The sequence below is a fragment of the Epinephelus lanceolatus genome, chromosome 23 (assembly GCF_041903045.1).
Source record: "Epinephelus lanceolatus isolate andai-2023 chromosome 23, ASM4190304v1, whole genome shotgun sequence".
Lineage (NCBI taxonomy): Eukaryota > Metazoa > Chordata > Actinopteri > Perciformes > Serranidae > Epinephelus > Epinephelus lanceolatus.
Window position 1 is genome coordinate 19861727 of NC_135756.1, and position 16912 is coordinate 19878638.

The 16912-nt window shown below is 41.2% G+C and overlaps 2 protein-coding genes across 4 annotated transcripts in view; one reads left to right on the forward strand and one right to left on the reverse strand.

Moving 5' to 3' along the window:
• The window catches only part of ccdc146 (coiled-coil domain containing 146), a 77201-nt gene extending 68575 nt beyond the window's left edge, over nucleotides 1-8626 (forward strand). For both annotated transcript variants that reach the window (XM_033614683.2, XM_033614682.2), the window contains exons 19-23: nucleotides 444-554; nucleotides 764-901; nucleotides 2962-3087; nucleotides 5241-5363; nucleotides 7414-8626. In XM_033614683.2, coding sequence (XP_033470574.1) covers nucleotides 444-554; nucleotides 764-901; nucleotides 2962-3087; nucleotides 5241-5363; nucleotides 7414-7611 — 696 coding nt within the window. In that variant the 3' untranslated portion in view covers nucleotides 7612-8626. The remainder of the gene's footprint in view (nucleotides 1-443; nucleotides 555-763; nucleotides 902-2961; nucleotides 3088-5240; nucleotides 5364-7413) is intronic.
• Nucleotides 8627-10748: 2122 nt separating this feature from the next.
• The window catches only part of gsap (gamma-secretase activating protein), a 61792-nt gene continuing 55628 nt past the window's right edge, over nucleotides 10749-16912 (reverse strand). The window contains exons 30-32 of one of the 2 annotated variants that reach the window (XM_033614685.2): nucleotides 16775-16879; nucleotides 13635-13731; nucleotides 10749-13430 (exon numbers count right to left, since the gene is read on the reverse strand). In XM_033614685.2, coding sequence (XP_033470576.1) covers nucleotides 13330-13430; nucleotides 13635-13731; nucleotides 16775-16879 — 303 coding nt within the window. In that variant the 3' untranslated portion in view covers nucleotides 10749-13329. The remainder of the gene's footprint in view (nucleotides 13431-13634; nucleotides 13732-16774; nucleotides 16880-16912) is intronic. The other variant, XR_013490437.1, reaches the window with a different exon arrangement.

The following is a 16912-nucleotide window of genomic DNA, read 5'->3' on the forward strand; positions in this document are numbered from 1 at the left end:
CTAACTGTAATGCACATACTTGATGCTTGTATAGGACCATAGTCGTTTGGGGATATGCTTATGTTAATATGTGTGTCATCTGCTTTATTATGGTGACATATTTTGTTGTTTTTTCTCTAAAAAAAAACTTCCATGGAACAAGCTTGTGAATGTATGTAGATGTTAAGAACAGAATGCAGCCTTGGGGAACTCTGCATGTCATTTTTGTCTGCTCGGATGTTTAATTACCTTTAGATGCAAAGTAGTCCTTGTCCTTTAAGCAGGATTCATACCAGTTTATTACTATACAAGAAAGTCCCACCCAGTTTTCCAGTTGGTCTAGTTATATGTTGTGGTCAACCATGTCGAATGCAGCACTGAAATCCAGTAGTACTAACACTGAAATTCTGCCACTGTGTTTGTGTAGTCTAGCCTTGTTTTTGTCTCTTAATTCTCTGTCTCAGCTGTCGGAAGCCAGCGACAAGACACTTGAGGGTCTGAATCGAACAGTTGATTACAGAGAGCTAAAAGGCAAAGACCCCTCAACTGCAGAAGTGGTTAAGAAGATCGAGCAGGTAACAACAACATTACAAGTTGTCTCTGTGGGTATTGGTGTGTGCAATCATTACGTATTTGCATGTATTTGCAACTCAGCCCGGTACATGGTATCTTCTTAATGAATTTAGGTCATGTTTACCTTTTATGACAACTATAACACACACATCTGCTGTGGTGAAAATTCATGAATAAAATGACCATAATTGTTGTGTGTCTTTGCGTGTAGCTGGAGGTGAATCTAGCAGAGAAGGAAAGGCGATTGCTGGAAAAAGAACTCCTTGTGGACCAGGTGACCCGGCTCTTGAAGCCACTGAGTGAGCAGGCTGAGAACTGCCAACAGGACAGACTATCACTGGCTAAGAAGGTAGATAGGAAGATCCACTCGCACACAGATCGAACACAATACACACACATTCCAAGTTACTTGTTATATCATTCACCTGTTACTTCCCAGTGAGTCTGGTCTTTTAGCTCTCTCTCTCACAAACACACTCACTCATTGTTTGAGGAGCGTGTGCTGTCCATGTGAGCAGCACGCAGAGTGGGCATTAAGGAGTTCACCGAGCATTACATTCTCCTTGTGCTGGCACTGTGCTGTCTCTCTCTTTGTCTTTCCTCTCTCCCACACTAACTATTAATAGCCTCAAGAACAAGGCTCAATACACGTTAAAACTTGTGGACGCATGTGTATTAATGGTATGAATGAAGATTTGGCACTGTAATGTACAGCATCACCATTTTGTAACTAGACAGATCTAAATTAAATCATATGTGTATCTTATGTGTATCATAATATAACAATACCTCCTACAGCTCTCTGCTCTCTGCCTTAAACCCATCCCACCAGACAAGCACAGGCATATGCAAGCGCTTTCTACAGAAAGCTGTGCGAGTCCTTTGTCTCAGTCATTCAGATCATGAGTGTGATCACAGTGCCATTAAGGATAGCGGCAATTCTATGAGAATTACAGTGCTTGAAAAGGGTTCAGTCCAAATCCTTTTGAGATGACACACTATGATTCAAGGCTCTAAACGTGGGCTTCATAAACATGAGCTTGAATTAGCGGCAGCTATGAGCCTTTAGCTTCAGTTAGCAGAAGGCTAAACAATTAGCTAACATTTTCTCTCCATTTGTGAAACACTTTGTCGATACTGAAATGGCGTCCTTTTTTCTGGGTTGCGTTGCAGTGGAGGCAGTTGTTGCCAGTACTGGAATATCAACTTTCTCTGCACGATCTTCTGCCATTGAATCAAGCTTTTACCATCTGAAGGGAGGTGCATGCACATTTGTACTCATAGAACAGCCAATAGGATCGCCCTCTGTGAAATGACCTGGCCAAAGTCTCTTGTCACATTATAGAATTTCTGACACCTGAAAACAGAGCCAAGAGGAGGTGCAGAAGTCTAGTTTTCTCTTAGTCTACTTGAATTACAATATGCTCTAAGGTTACTGTGGTATTTTTGCATAATGATGCAAAAATTAAACTTCCAACCTCAGTTTTTAAATCAGGTTGTTAAATGAATGGATTTCTGAGTTTGGTGTTGCAGAAGTTGACTGGCCTTCGCCCTGACCTCCATCCCATCCAGCATGTTTGGAATGATTTAGATCACTGACTTTGGGCCAGGTCTTATGTCGCCTCAGCATATGGAGTGGATGGCTTCCCAAGCACTCACATATGCCAACTCAAGATGGTTGTGTTATCACACAGTTGGTCATATGAGGATTAAAAATACTGTGAGTAGACAGTGTAGCATGAAATTCATCAGATTTTGGTTTAATTACCCTGAGTGACAAATTTTGACTGATATAAGGCATCAGTGTTTGTTTAGCTTTCAGGATCTTAGTGTTTTTAAGTGCCATGTCAGATGTATCAGAACTGTAAAAAAACATGTGCTCCCAATGTACTATGCATAATACTATTTAATCTCCAATGTGCACAACTGTATGGGATTTATGTTCTCAGCCTCCTTGAAGGTAGATCGGCTCTTCTCAGGAGGTGATTTCTTTGCTAGACTGTTTGGGTGCCCACATACCTTTGGCCACAATCGTCACTCGAAAGACTTTGAAAGGATTTTTGTTTCAACTCTTATGCTTTTGAAAAGCCTCACTTGTGAATTGCAGTCAGCCAAATGAATCATTCAGTGAAAGGACCAGTCATTCAGTCAGTCATGACAAAACATGCAGATATTTCAAAAGCAGGAAGTCCCGTAACTTTCCAGAAAGAGTGTAATAACTATACTGCCACTCAAAATCAAAGAGCAGGAGCACAATAGGAAAAACAAATCATTCAGCCTCGTTGCTTTTAAGATACATACTTTAATCCTGTATTGAAATGCGTGTTGAATCAGTGTATAATTGATCTAATCTATGTTCTGTGTGTGTGTGTGTGTGTGTGTGTGTGTGTGTGTGTTGTATGGCTCCAGTTGAACGAGCTCCGAACTCACATAATCGACACCAACCACCGCCTGATGGCCGTCTCTGCGGAACTTTCCATGAAGCAAGCTGCTGCTTTGTCTCTCCAACAAGAGATCAAAGAGAAAGAGCTCCAGGTCAGAGCCGTTCCCAGTCACTCTCAGCACAAACCACGTACCCAAGACAGTGTGATTCTGGAGGCCAAACTGTGATCTTGGATGCACATTCTCCCCGCAGCCTCCCACTGTCTTTCCTATTATTCCTGTCACTCTCCACTGGCCGCGATCGAAGAGAGCAAAATGTGACTCAACAATAATTCCTCGTTGTGCCCCACCTTTCACCTCAAACCCATTAACTTTGCTTATTTGGACAGTAAAACAGATGAAGAGGCAAACATGGAGACAAAAGAACATTCAATAGTAATTTTCATTAACTGAACACTTCAGGGGGATTATAAGGATACAGTGGTAAAATGTTTTTTTAAACAGGTTGTATCTGCTGCAGAATCTATGTTGTTTGACAACAACAATCCCACCTACAAGGTGTACCGTTATCATCCTGGCGCTTTCGATTGTATCATCCTCAGCACATGGAGTTTCTTGGTTGTCATGGAAACATACATGTTTTTCTGAGCACTTCTCGTCCGTGTTGACTCAGAGGTTAAGATGGAAAGCTCCAGACGAGCAGCTGACTGTCTGGACCTTGTAGTGAGATTGTTGTCCAAGATTGAGAAGGAACTAAAAAGTAGCACTAGCAGCCCATTAGCAATTTCTGTATCCATAGCAACCAGTACCATTGTTGTTAACATTAGCAACATTTTAACAGAAATATAAAAGCCAGTTTACTTAACTAGCTGTCTGCCTATACCTGTGTTCAAGAGACTCCAGGTTTCACTGACAGTAAGTTCACCTCTGAACAGTCTTAACTTGATCAAATATTACAAGTAGGTGTGTCACATTATTCTGTTGCTTTTTTTTTAGCTTACTGCTGTATTTGTCATTTATACTACTGCTTATCTACAAGCTAAATCCATATCTGCACAGCCATGCTATTATAGTGTGTGAAACCTTTTCATTATCTGTCTGCTATCTGTAAACTAAACAGCTAGTCTAGCTTTAAAGAGTCACCCCAAAATCAAAAATACATATTTTTCCTCTTACCTGTAGTGCTATTTCTCAGTCTAGATTGTTTTGGTGTGAGTTGCTGAGTGTTGGAGATATCAGCCATAGAGATGTCTGCCCTCTCTTGAATATGATGGAACAAGATGGCACTCGGCTTGTGGTGCTTAAAGCGCCAAAAATACATTTGAAAACCTCAAACGACAGAAATGGTTATTCAAGACAATCCACAGACCTTGCTACCTGCAGTTTCATAAGGGATCTATTTTCTGTCTATCAACCACATCACCATGCAGAAATACGCCTGTTCCTTTGAGTCGATCAATCAAACTTTATTTATAAGACACCTTTCATGTAGGTTAGCGCAGTTTAAAGTTTCACAGATGACTGACAAGTGGATGATAAGACAGAACAAGTGTAGACAATAAAAACAAGACAAAAAATATTTTAGCAATGTAACAAATTGAAAACTAGGTGAGGAACTAGATAAAATTGATTAAAAAGATAAAAATAAATAAATAAATAGGATGATGATTATATATACTTTATTAAAAAGCGGTGTAGCGACACCAGACTAGTAAAAGGGACTGGGCCTTGAACAGGTGATGCCAAACCAATCATTTTACTTGATTTTGACTGATATCAGCCATTAACAATTTATTCTACCGACCACTCTCATTATCATTACTGTTATTATAATATTGTCATTATTTTATAACATTTTCCAGTTGAGTTGGAGAATAAAAATAATCAACTGCCACGGACAAAATCGTCCTAATTTGTAAGTCTTGAGGAAGGCAGAAAGCCATTAGCTAAATCATCATTAGAGCAAGAAATTGTAAAATCCTGACACTGGTTTGACAGAAAGTCTCACAGTTTTCTGTCTCAGTGAAAGATTAAACTGCTAAAACGAGAGGATTTCCCACGTGCCTTCTAAATGTTTCAGGAGACGCGCGTTAATAATCTGAAGAGCCCCTACAGCTGATGTATGCCTGCAGCGCGCTACAGACACAAGTAGAAGCAGAAAATGCAGAGGCATAACTTTGCCCAAATTCTGACAGTAATACGACCATCTGTTTTCAGGCGCAGTTAGAATTGAATTGAGCCAGGAGAGTGGCCGGAGTGATAGGAATACAAAGTGAACGGTTCTCCCACTGCCTCTGTGTTTCCAGATGGACAGGTGCCAGCGGCAGCTGGAGCAGGGCCTGCCACCATGCCCTGAGATAGAGGAGGAGTGGAGGAGGATGCTGCGAGACAAGAAGAGGAGACAGAGGGACAAAGAGGAGAGAGAGAGGGTAAAGGAGCACACAGACGTACACAAAGATCACTGGTCAAGAATTGATTAAAGTACTGAGGGGCAAGAGGAGAAGATGGAGTAACAAAGAAAGAAGAAGTGCAGCGGGGACACGACACAGGGCAGGAATCGATTAAGATTTTGAGGGACAAAAGGGCTCCTGTACACCTGAGCATGCACAGACTCAGACAGAGAAGTGAGTAGAGACTCTGGGCACACACAGAGATTAGACAGGATATAGGGTTGTTTCCACCACATGCACAAACAGGGCAAGGAGGGCAGACCGGCAGACAAACAGAAGTAGAGGCTGTCTACACAACAAAGGCACACAAACACATTCAGTTGTGTCTGAAAGCAGTCCAGCTGTCTGTTGTTATACCGATCTGTATTTTCTCACCCAGTTTATTCCTGCTTATAGCTGCCAGCCCAGAATGACACCACAATACTCTACGTGCACAGAGCCAAACCAAAACACAAGAAGAAACCTGCACAAACTGATGTGCATCTGATTAAGAATTCATCATTAATAGTCAGTTCAAGCTTTTGTCAACCTGATAAGGAGAATATGTTTTTCTGTTTATTTTCTGGCACTTCCTGCTTTTTTTTCTGCATTCAAAGCCATTATTCCTTGTTTTGTGTGCACTCCTCAGATCACATGCCAGCGGATAAACTGTTCATATGCATGAGAAAATCGCCATCTCTTTGAAGTCTCTGTGAGATTTAGGCACAGTTCATTTGCATGCTGTTGCGGGGTGAAAGTCAAAGGGAGGACTGTACTGTCATGAGGACGTGTGCATACTGGAAGAAGGGTTTTTTTCTCAGCGGGAGTCCACCATGGTTACAAATTGATCCATCATCCATAGTGGCTTTAAATTAATTTTGCCAGCCACTGTCAGGATCCTGAGAGCCATGTTTTGGTTTTATTATATTTGTTCTCACCTGTTTAATCTACATTTTCACCGATAGAAAAGCCTTTTGAGAAAAACAATTTCATTCAGTGTGTGTTTCTCTGCACTTCACATCCTGGTGGTGTGTCAAAGTCATCTGTGCATCCTAACCTGTCAGTCAGATAGATGAGCAAGTGCACCTTACTGTGTCTTGGTTATATTTCAGTCCAGACAAGATCAAATCCTGCTGTATAAACTGTGAAAGTACTCTGTTAAAAGCACTGAAAAGTTACTTAAAGAAAAGTAAGTGAGTATGATCAGGAAAATGTCCTTAAAGTATGAACAGTAAAAGTACTCAACGCAGAAAACAACTTAAATGTTTATGAAAATAGTTGGCAGTTAACTTTCTGTCAGTCGGCTAATGGATTAATTGACTAATCATTTATAAACTCTTGTGTTTTTTGTGCAATATCTTGGTTTGTAAAAGAACTAAAGCTGTCAGATGAATGTAGTGAAGTAAAATATTTCCCTCTGAAATGTAATGGAGTAACAGTATACCGTGGCATGAAAAGGAAATACTCAAGTAAAGTGCAAGCACCTCAAATATACATTTAAATTTTCACTTAAATGGTGGAGGCAAAGGTTAGTTGCAAGACTGTCTCAGATTTGGAGTTTATTATCATGAGCATTCAGTGTTTCCTACAATATTAAAATCTATTTGTGATGGTGGGACAAAGCAGCAGCTGATCACTGACTATCTGCTGTTGCCGTCCAACATAGCCCTGACATCTGACACATCTGACACTGAGCTGTTCATCTCACACCGACACTGAAAAGGCTCTGTCTGTCTCAAACATGCAAACTCTGGACAGAAAGGCTCCCCCACCCAGGTTTCAAACCCCCACCACCACCGTGCCACCTTTAAAAAAAATCGTAATCTTTTATCAGTGTTGAGATTCTTGGCTCATGCACTCAGCTGTTGATTGTTGCCCTTGTATTTGTCTTGAGACGTTAAATAAGATAAATAAATTTGCAAAATTAGTGATTCCATTTTCATGATTAAAATTCAGGACAATTAAATTTTCACTATTTAGTCTGAGGTCATGCAGTCTCACATCAAATATTAAAACTGCCTCTGGTGTGTGTGTGTGTGTGTGTGCGCAGATGGCTGAAGAAGACTGGAACCAGTTGCCTAACGGAGTGTACACCACAGCTGAAACCCGTCCCAACGCGTACGTCCCCCAGGCCGACCTTCTCCCTCTGCCCAAACCCTACGGCGCCCAGGCCCCCTTCAAACCCTTGCAGCCAGGTGCCAACATGAGACACGTCCGCAAACCAACACTCAAACCCTTAGAGATATAGGAAACAACACACACACATCAGCGTCCTGTCAAATAGAAACATTTTTAACTTCAACAGCTTTTTTCAGTGCATTTCAGTTATTTGTCTCATTTCTATCACACACGTATTGATCTGTCTGCTCTGCACACACCTCTCAGTGCCGCTCCTTCCTCTTCCGCCTCGTTTCTTGTGAATGTTTATGTCCTCAGTGTCCAGAATGCCATTGCTGTTTTGTCATGTAAGAGAGCACTCGTGCATCTGGTTGTAATTTCGTCCCCTAAATTTACTGGCAAGGGCTTGTTTACGCTCTTGCTTGCCGTAACACCAAATACTGTAGAAAAGTGGGAAGGAAGACAGAGTACATGGGGGAGATGAAATGTGTGTGTAACAACATTTGTATTTACTTCATTGCTTGGCAGCATGTCATTTCTGTCTTCCTTTCTCTTAAAGATAAATTCATGTCTCAGGGACGTTGGAATGTTTCTAAATATTCTCCAGTCTTGTTGCTGTTTCATCCCTTGCACTTGTAATCTTGCAGCTGATGAATAAATTGCAGTGGGTTTAAGCTCTAAGCCAGGCTAAGAGTCCCTGCGTAATGCCTGAAATGATAAATGTAAATATAGAGAGGAAGATCGGGCAATGAAAGAGCATCGAGAATCACAAAGAGAGAGGAGAATTTAAATGAAGAGGAATGAGAGGCGGCAGTCGGAAAAGAGTCAAAGGGAAGAAATGGATAAAAGTGGAGCTCTTAATGGGGTGGAGAGTTCAGGTTTGGTTACTGGTGACCAGAAAGAAAGTCATTTGCCGTTTGAAGCTTCTACTAATTTACTGGAAGTCGTTCTATCTACCGATCTCGGGGTGAAAGTAGTTTGGGTGTCAGTGAGCGTATTAAGCAACTTGTAAACATGTGTGTTTGTGGACCAAGTTCATGTGAGGGCCAGTGAATCACAACCACTAATGTGCCGCTCAGCTAATGTGGAAATATATAAATCCTAATACGCCTGTAATTGTGTTTACGAGAAAAATAAACATCCAAATAGAATTACAAATTTGTGTGACTGATCTTTAGTTAATTTATTGTCACAATAAATGAGCTACCAGCGACAACAGGCAGGAGACACCCTACACACACGAGTCAGTTGTAGCATGTGTTGTAGTGTCAAAGTCAAAACCACCAAAACCAAGAACAGGTCATGACCAAGAATGGAGTGAATCAAGACTAAGTCAACACCAGACCAGTGTGAGTCCCACACTGCATGACACACTCATGATAAAATGTGAAACATCAAAACACAAGATCCACATCCCATAAAAACAACCGTAGAAAACAAATGAAGATGAGACACGTCTTGATAAAATTAAAGACACCACGAGCAAAGCAAGCACACTAAGGTGCTAAAATTAACTGAACCCTCGTTCCTCATCACTCCTTTTTTGCACGGGCAATTTACCAAATATGTCACAGTTGTGAACTTGTCCAGTCTTGAAATAATAAACTCCCAAGACCTCTTTGTCCAAGACCAAAACACAACTGAACTGAAAGTGCAGTCAGAAGTGTTCTTGAGCCTGACCAAGACCGATCTCGTCTACCACAACACTATAAGCTAGCAGAAAAGTCAAAATACTTAGTGAAACAATTAAAACAATTCAACTCAGTATGCCTTGGTTTCTTTAAATGTGGCACAAATGTCCACTTGGACTCGAAAAAGAAATGATTAGATTTGGAAGGTCAAAATTCAAGGTCACTGTGACCTCACAAAACACATTTTTTAGCCATAACTCAAAAATTTGCTAATTGTGACGAAATTTCACACAAATGTCTAAACGAATAAAATGATGGCATTTAATATCCAAAAGGTCAAAGGTCAAGGTCAATGTGACATCATAATGTTCTGCAAAAACACTTTTATTATTCAACATTATAGCTCAGTAACAGCAGTGGAAACATTTGGTCAGATACTGAATTAGTGTAAACTGCAACTTGACTGGTTGGCGTTAAGTGTTCAACAACGAACCATTAATGTTATTTAGTGGTTCGTAGACCACATTCACCCCGCCTGTAAAAATCTCATCAAACCAAGTCATCAGAAACAGTGGGTCATGCAGCAATAAAACATTCTGGGTAGTTTTATCGATCAAACCCAACTCAAACAAGAGTTGGAATCAAGTTTCATTAAAATTTAATCCACAGTACCATCCGTACTCTTTTTAATATTCTCTGTTGGGTCAGATTTGACCTAGAACACTACAGACGTAACAATTTTTTCAACACCTCAGACATTTTCACATGTAAGGACACAATACCTGAACACAGTCAGAAGGTAAGAATATTTAACAGGGGAGAAAAAGGACCCTGCAAGCACACACGCTGGATAAACAGTGGAAATAATTAGCTGAAAGTTCTGAACAAACAGTCGTAATAACCCGATCAGGATGTGAGGCCACGTCACACGGTGTTCAGCCACCTCTCACAGGTTCACGAAGGCAGCAGGTAGAGTTTATCTGAGTCTGAGGCAGCCCCGTCCACCCATTTTTGTGCTCCGTGTGTGTGTGTGTGTGTGTGTGATCATCCACTGCAGGCCGACGGTGAGAGCTGTCAGATTCTCTTAGCCCCAAACTGTTTGAGCTTATTAGCCGGCTACATAACACTGACTGCATAACAGAGTGTGGAGGAGGCAATCGGGTGGAGAATGAGCGATGTATTCACATTTAAAAGAGGAATTCCCCCGATGAGAGATGATTGGAGACGACTGTACTGAGGAGCTCAAAGTAAAACCAAAAACAAAAAACTGATTGTGTAATTTGGCGCTATTGCAAAACACGTATGTATAAAAGCGTGATGGGTGTGTTCTTTGTAACTATGACTCAGCGTGGAAGATAACTGATGCTGAAATGATTTCCTGACTTCAGCAGAAGTTCACTGACTGAGTAAAACACTCAGGTATTACAGAGAATCTGAGCTCATTCCTTCCACTCGACAGCTTTTTTGACTGCGAGCTGAGATCACTTCCTAATTTATCTCAAAGCTCCACAATGTATCTGGCGCTCAGTTGTTTCAGGCTTCAAAGAAAATCCACTGGAAACAAAGTGAGACAAGGCCTTGCTGTTTCCATGTTCTTCAAAAACATGGCAGTAAAAAAGACGAAAATACAGTAAACTTTGAAAAAAAATCTCTTTATTTAGAATCCATCGTACAAAACTTTATGGTGTAAACATAAGGAACACGAGTGATTATGAAATCCCTTTATTTTTCAGAGGAATGTTTTGTAATTTCTCAAATCAAAGTGCGACATGAGACGTAAATAGTCTCTGGTATTTAGTCTCAGATGGTGCCAACATTCAGACACTACAAAGGGATTATAAACACATGCCACACACACACACACACACACACACACACACTCACAAACACAAACTTCACTACCAAAGTATCTCTCCACTTACAGTAAGAGCTCAGTCATGATTGAGGGCACGTGAGCATGTTATTCAAACCAGACGTTTGAGTGTGTGCGAGGACAGAGCCTTTTCCTTAACCTTGTACTGACCCGTTTGATTTGATGGGTTGTAAAGAATTTTGACTGATTTTGCCATGTGCTGCATAAATAAAGTAAATATAAAGTTATTGAATTTTGCTGTTTTCCTCTCAGGTAACTAACTGAATTTTGAGGGTTTTGTAGAAAAGCATATTTATATTTCTCAAAATTAATGATGCAAAGTGCCTCAAACCTGCATTCTTTCTAATGGCCAGCAGGGGGCAGCTCCACTGGTTGCAATAAAGACACTTGTTTGTATACAAGTCTGCAAGTCCTTTTCCTAATGAGTTAATGGTCTTAATCGCTACTTTTAAGTCTTCTGCGATACAGTTTGATGCTCCTTTCGTGAATTATGGTCCCATTTAGAGTAAAACAGACAATAAAGCGGAGGATGCTTTAAGGCGTGGCTACCACGGGTCCTCAAGGCTATTTAATGAAGACCTGGACATGGTCTTTGACCCTATGGAGCACGACACGTGCAGTGTCAAGAGGGCTGCAGTGTTGTAGGGCTACAGCAGATGCCAGAAATAAAGGGAAGGTGTCTGCTCAGGTGCTCTTTGGTTGTGCTCCTTAAGGAGCCGTACACATGCTGCATATTTTGTATGAATTTTTTTCCGAACCAAAGCCAACTCTGCACGCCTCAGTGAAACTAATCAATCAATACGATGTTCTATGATAACATACAGGCTACTGAGCCTTTCAGCAAGTGAAGACCAGCCTTTACCGCAATGATACGACGTGACATGACACTGTGTCACAGCTTTCATTTAATGGCCTTGAGATTCTCAGCCAGATCCATCCATCCATCCATCCATCCATCCATCCATCCATCCATCATCCACACGTGGTCACCTCTGGCTCCAAAAAAAGCAAAATGGTGACTGCCAAAATGCCAAACTAGAGGCTTTAAAAACAGTGACGTCACAATGGTTTTGTCCACTTCTTACAGTGTGTGAATGACACACAGCCCTTATTGTCCTTACAGCAGCAAACAGGGAATTTCCTACATATTTCAGACGTGTTCCTGTTCTCAAATGTTTAGCATCTGGTTGGGTTTATATGACTTTAAATCTGCCAGGTTAGCACAGTCGCTTGAAGAACATGTTGGCGTTGTACGTGTCTGATATGTCACATTTGTCTGTTTCATACTTACATCAATGTTTTTAAAGTAATGTCACAAGTTGGAAGGCCAACAATCATTAATATTGGTTGTTTTCCAGCGGCTTTTTAGCCACCGAATGTGGGTGTTTCTTAGCGACTTGTTGCTTTGTTTTCAGCCCTGGTACAATGTAGGTATTTTAGGCAAAACACAATCTTTTCCTAACCATAACTAAGTGGTTTTTGTGCCTAAACCTGACCACATATTTACTGTAGCACTGATGAAATGTAAAGAAATGTAAAGTTTCAATGTATCCACAACATAATAACAGACGAATGTGACGTATCTGTGGATCGCAGAAACGTACAATACCATCTGACGATCAGGTTGGCCGGGTTGTCTCACCTAAGCCCCTTTCAGCAGCAAAGATTGTGTATAATATCAGAATGAATGGACTGACCATATCCAGCCGCTCTGTCCGCAAAGCCTTTTGTCAGCATGTAATCAAGTTGATGGGGTGCGGCAGAATTACAGGAAGCACAGAAGGATAAAACAAGCATGTGATTTATACTTGACATCAATGTTCATAAATTGTTTCGAGAGAAAATGGAAGTTGTGGAGAGAATTGTTGCCACCACAGAAATTGAGTCCAGATAAATAGCTGCCTGCAGTTATTGATTTTCAATAAAAAATTGAAAAGCATGTTTCCCCAAATTGAATTAAGCCACTAACTGAAGATCTAACTGTGCTCCCTATCATGTTATCATCTTTGGCACAGACCCTCGCACTCCTCAGTGTTTCCGAGGAAAAACAGGGTGACTTTTCGCCTCGTGTTCTCCCCTCCATCTTTCTTTTCTGTGCGTCTCCATCCATCTCTCCTCCCGCCCCACCTTAATCTGTCATCAGACAGTGAGAGCTTGTTTATGAGCCCCCTGCCTTTCAATCTCTCCATTCATCTTTCACTTCTCGCCCTCCGTCCCTCCATCATCCATCCATCCGTTACTTATCCTCAAGGCCCAGTCAATGATGACTGTTCTCTCAAACACATTTCCCCCCTCATCTGTTTCTCCCTCAATCTATCCACCCCGCCCGCCCACTCCACATCCCTCATTTTTCCTCAAAGCCCAGCAGTATCAGTGTCTGTTTCAGAGCCGTCTCCTCCACGAACCTGGCGTCCACGTTCTCCTGCTCCTCGAAAGGGTTCAGAGCTGCAACACAGGAAGAGGAGTTAGACAGAGATACAGCTTCTTATAAGAGGATATAACACCAGACACAACCACACACTTCCTCTCTGGTGCCTTCATGATGGAGCTGCATTTGGACCGAGCGCGCACATAAATGCACACATTCTGCCTTAATCCTCCAAAGGCCTCTGTATCTAAACCAGGCACGCACACACACACAAACGCTACCTTGTTCCTCTATATCAGAGAGTATTTTTGCCAGGTAGGTAAGCGGCAGAAACTCAGGTCTGAAGGCGGGCTTGTCTCTGCCGGTGAATGCAAATCCCTGAGGAGGAAGAAAAAACAGAAACACAACTGTGGATTCTGCAGGTTTTTCAGGGTGCACACAGTCAAGACAAATCTGCAGCAAATCCAAAAAAGGAACTCGTCACCTTAACTCACTTGTTCCCTGATCTGGATGAAGTTGGCTGCAGTTTAACTTTTTTAGGCAGCTTTATCTGACATTGCACGAAATGCCAGTGGCTCTGCCGGCCAATTTGCTGACTGAAGCTGGCCAATAGCATCAAGAAGTGGATAGATGATGTGCGAACTGTACGGCTGGGGCCACTTTAAACACATTTGATAAAGAGGGCCAAAGAGGACATTTTTTCTGCAAGTGTAACACTCCTCTGCTCTGGAGTTAACAGTGTTAGAGCTGCATTGGTACAAACACCCTGCTCATATATATTTATAAAAATGAAAATTTGCTTATCAATAAATAAGGTGTTTCCTCTGAAGGGTTTGAGACCAAATTTCTGTGCATGTATTCAAGATGTCTTCTCTTTTGCCTCTAACTTGATACAGTATGCTGGAAATGGAGACTTATGGTACATTAAAGGTCCAGTGTGTAAGATTCAGAGGGATTTAGTGGCATCTAGTGGTGAGGATTGCAGACTGCAACCAGCTGAAACTTCTCAAGGTTAGAATTCTTGATGCGTTTGTTTTGTACTTGGAGGTTGGAAATTCCCAGTTCCCAGTTGTAAGTTTCAACTCGAATGCACCCTGAGATCGGATTTCCAACTAGGAAACTCGGAGCAAGCGCATCAACCCTGACTTACGAATTCAAGATAGCTGCTGGTCACATACATAGTGAGTAAACACTCTGCTAAAGTACTGTTTATAGCAATTTTATCTTATTTGTTTTACATTAGGTCAGCCTCATCTGCGGTGTTCATCAGTTGGAGTGCATGATGGTTTTGAAGCTATACTCCGAAAGTGCAAGGGCAACAAAGGCTTTCTTGCGGGCGTCCATCTTTTTTTTCCGACTTGTCCACTGTTGGCAACTAGAATGCAAAAACTATTGTCAACTTGGAGGTGACGTCATTCCCACTTCCGACCTCTGACCTCCGAGGTCAAAACAAACGCACCATCTGTCAGTGTTCATTGTTCAGGAGGTTTTTATCATGAGCTGAATTATCCGCAAATGTCTTATCTTCCTCAAAACAAATGCAGGGAGTGATATAAACTGGTAAAAACACTGATATAGAAGTTCCACGTTACATATTAGTGTTTCTCCAACACTGTTTGACATGTCGGAGACAAGCCTAGTGCCTGCTAACTTTTTTTTTTGCTAACTTAAGATCGAGACGTTCAGGGGGGTTTTACCGGGAGCCAAATTTTCCGCAGAAGTCTCTTCCTCTCCAAAACAAACACTCAGAAATTCCGAAATGAAATTGCCAAAATGCAAAAATGCAAATGGTCCTTTCTAGAGCCAGTGTTTGGTTTGTCCATTCTGGGCTACTGTAGAAATATGGCAGACCAACATGGTGATCTCTATAGATGAGGACCTGCTCCCTATGTAGATATTAAACAGCTCATTCTATGGTAATGAAAACAGCCATTTCTTATTTTCAGGTGATTATACACTAAAGAAAACAGACCTGTTGTATTATATTTATTTTTCTGCCAATATATCCCCTTAAATCTGACACACTGGACCTTTAAGACGAAACACAAATAGTACATTTTGGGAGAAAACCTTCAGAGAGAAGTTCAGCTGTTTTAAAGTTTTGTTCAATAATGTCTGTCATATGTAAATCAGTATAAACATCTTGGCTTGACACTGGATGAGCACATTTAAAGAAGCTGTTGGTGTTGTAGCTCAATTGATCAAGTCAGCATTCGTCTTCCAGAACAGGTTAATAATAATAATAATAATAATAATAATAATAATAATAATAATACATTTTATTTACATAGCGCTTTTACAGCTCTCAAAGACGCTTGAGGTTACTCTGTGATATCCGGAGACTTGGGGCAAAATGTTCGTCATGTATAGAGAAAAATGGTCTTTTGATATATTGGACATAAACCCAAATTACAAACTCAATAATTCATGAAGAATGTCTACAGTGTAGAAGTTAATGTAAAGTATAATTTAAACAAAAGACTAAATCCCTGCGGGCACAGTTACACTCAGAAGGGAAGCCTTTTTTGTGGCAGACTTTGTTTGCCAGGCCGGGGATAGAAGGCAGAGAATTTAGTTTGAGACTGAGCAGTAAAATAATTTAAGTATTTTGGATATTGCAATGGTGTGTTGTGAATCCATGAGTGTTGGGGACGTCACAAATCAACCAATCAATCACATATTTTTGAACATAGGATGGTGAATTCGATGCTTTTTAAATACTTGCGAAAGGCGTCTGAAAGCAGCGTAAGAAAAGTGATAGGTAGGTTTTTCTCTTTGTACTCTTTTCTATGTACTTTAATGAATTGTTGATTCTCTTTTTTTTTCTCCATCACCCTGAGCGGTTTGGATGGTTAACCACGTCTGCCATCGTAGACCCTGTCAGCGTACGAAGCGAAGTGTGCACGTTGTATAAATACAGGTGTGTTTTCCACTTTTTGACCTGGTGCAGATCCAAGTGGGATTGAACCATTGTCATTATTGAATGTTTGTGTGCAGGCGTTACTTCTTTTCCATTCACGCTGCGAGGATTCCTCGTCATAAAACTGGGATAACAGCCCATCACAAGCTTCCACAGCCCACGAGGACTTCTTCAAAAAGCTCGTCTTGTCCGACCAATGGTCCAAAGCCCAAACAATTTGAATTTACGAGGACATAAAAACCGAGAAAAGTGCTACATCCTCAAATTTGAGGAGCCGTAACCAGCAAATGTTTGGCATTTTTAGCTAAATTGTCCAATACTTTGCTTTATGACCAAATACCTGCAAAACTAATAACACTCCCATCAGCCTCAGCCGTACTTTGTCTTTATTGCTAATTAGCAAATCCACACTCTGTCTGGGACAAATTCAGCATCGCTTGTGTTTGCTAGTCTGCAGTGCTGTGAGTGTGTGTATCAGGGTGACAAACTGTGTTGTGTTACCTTATTTTTGTTGTGTCTCTCCAGCAGCGTTCTGACATAATCTCTGGAGATCGAAGCTGAACTGACAGGATGGTCCCACATATGGTAGATCCTCTGCTCCATAGGCTACACACAAACACAAACACACACACACACACA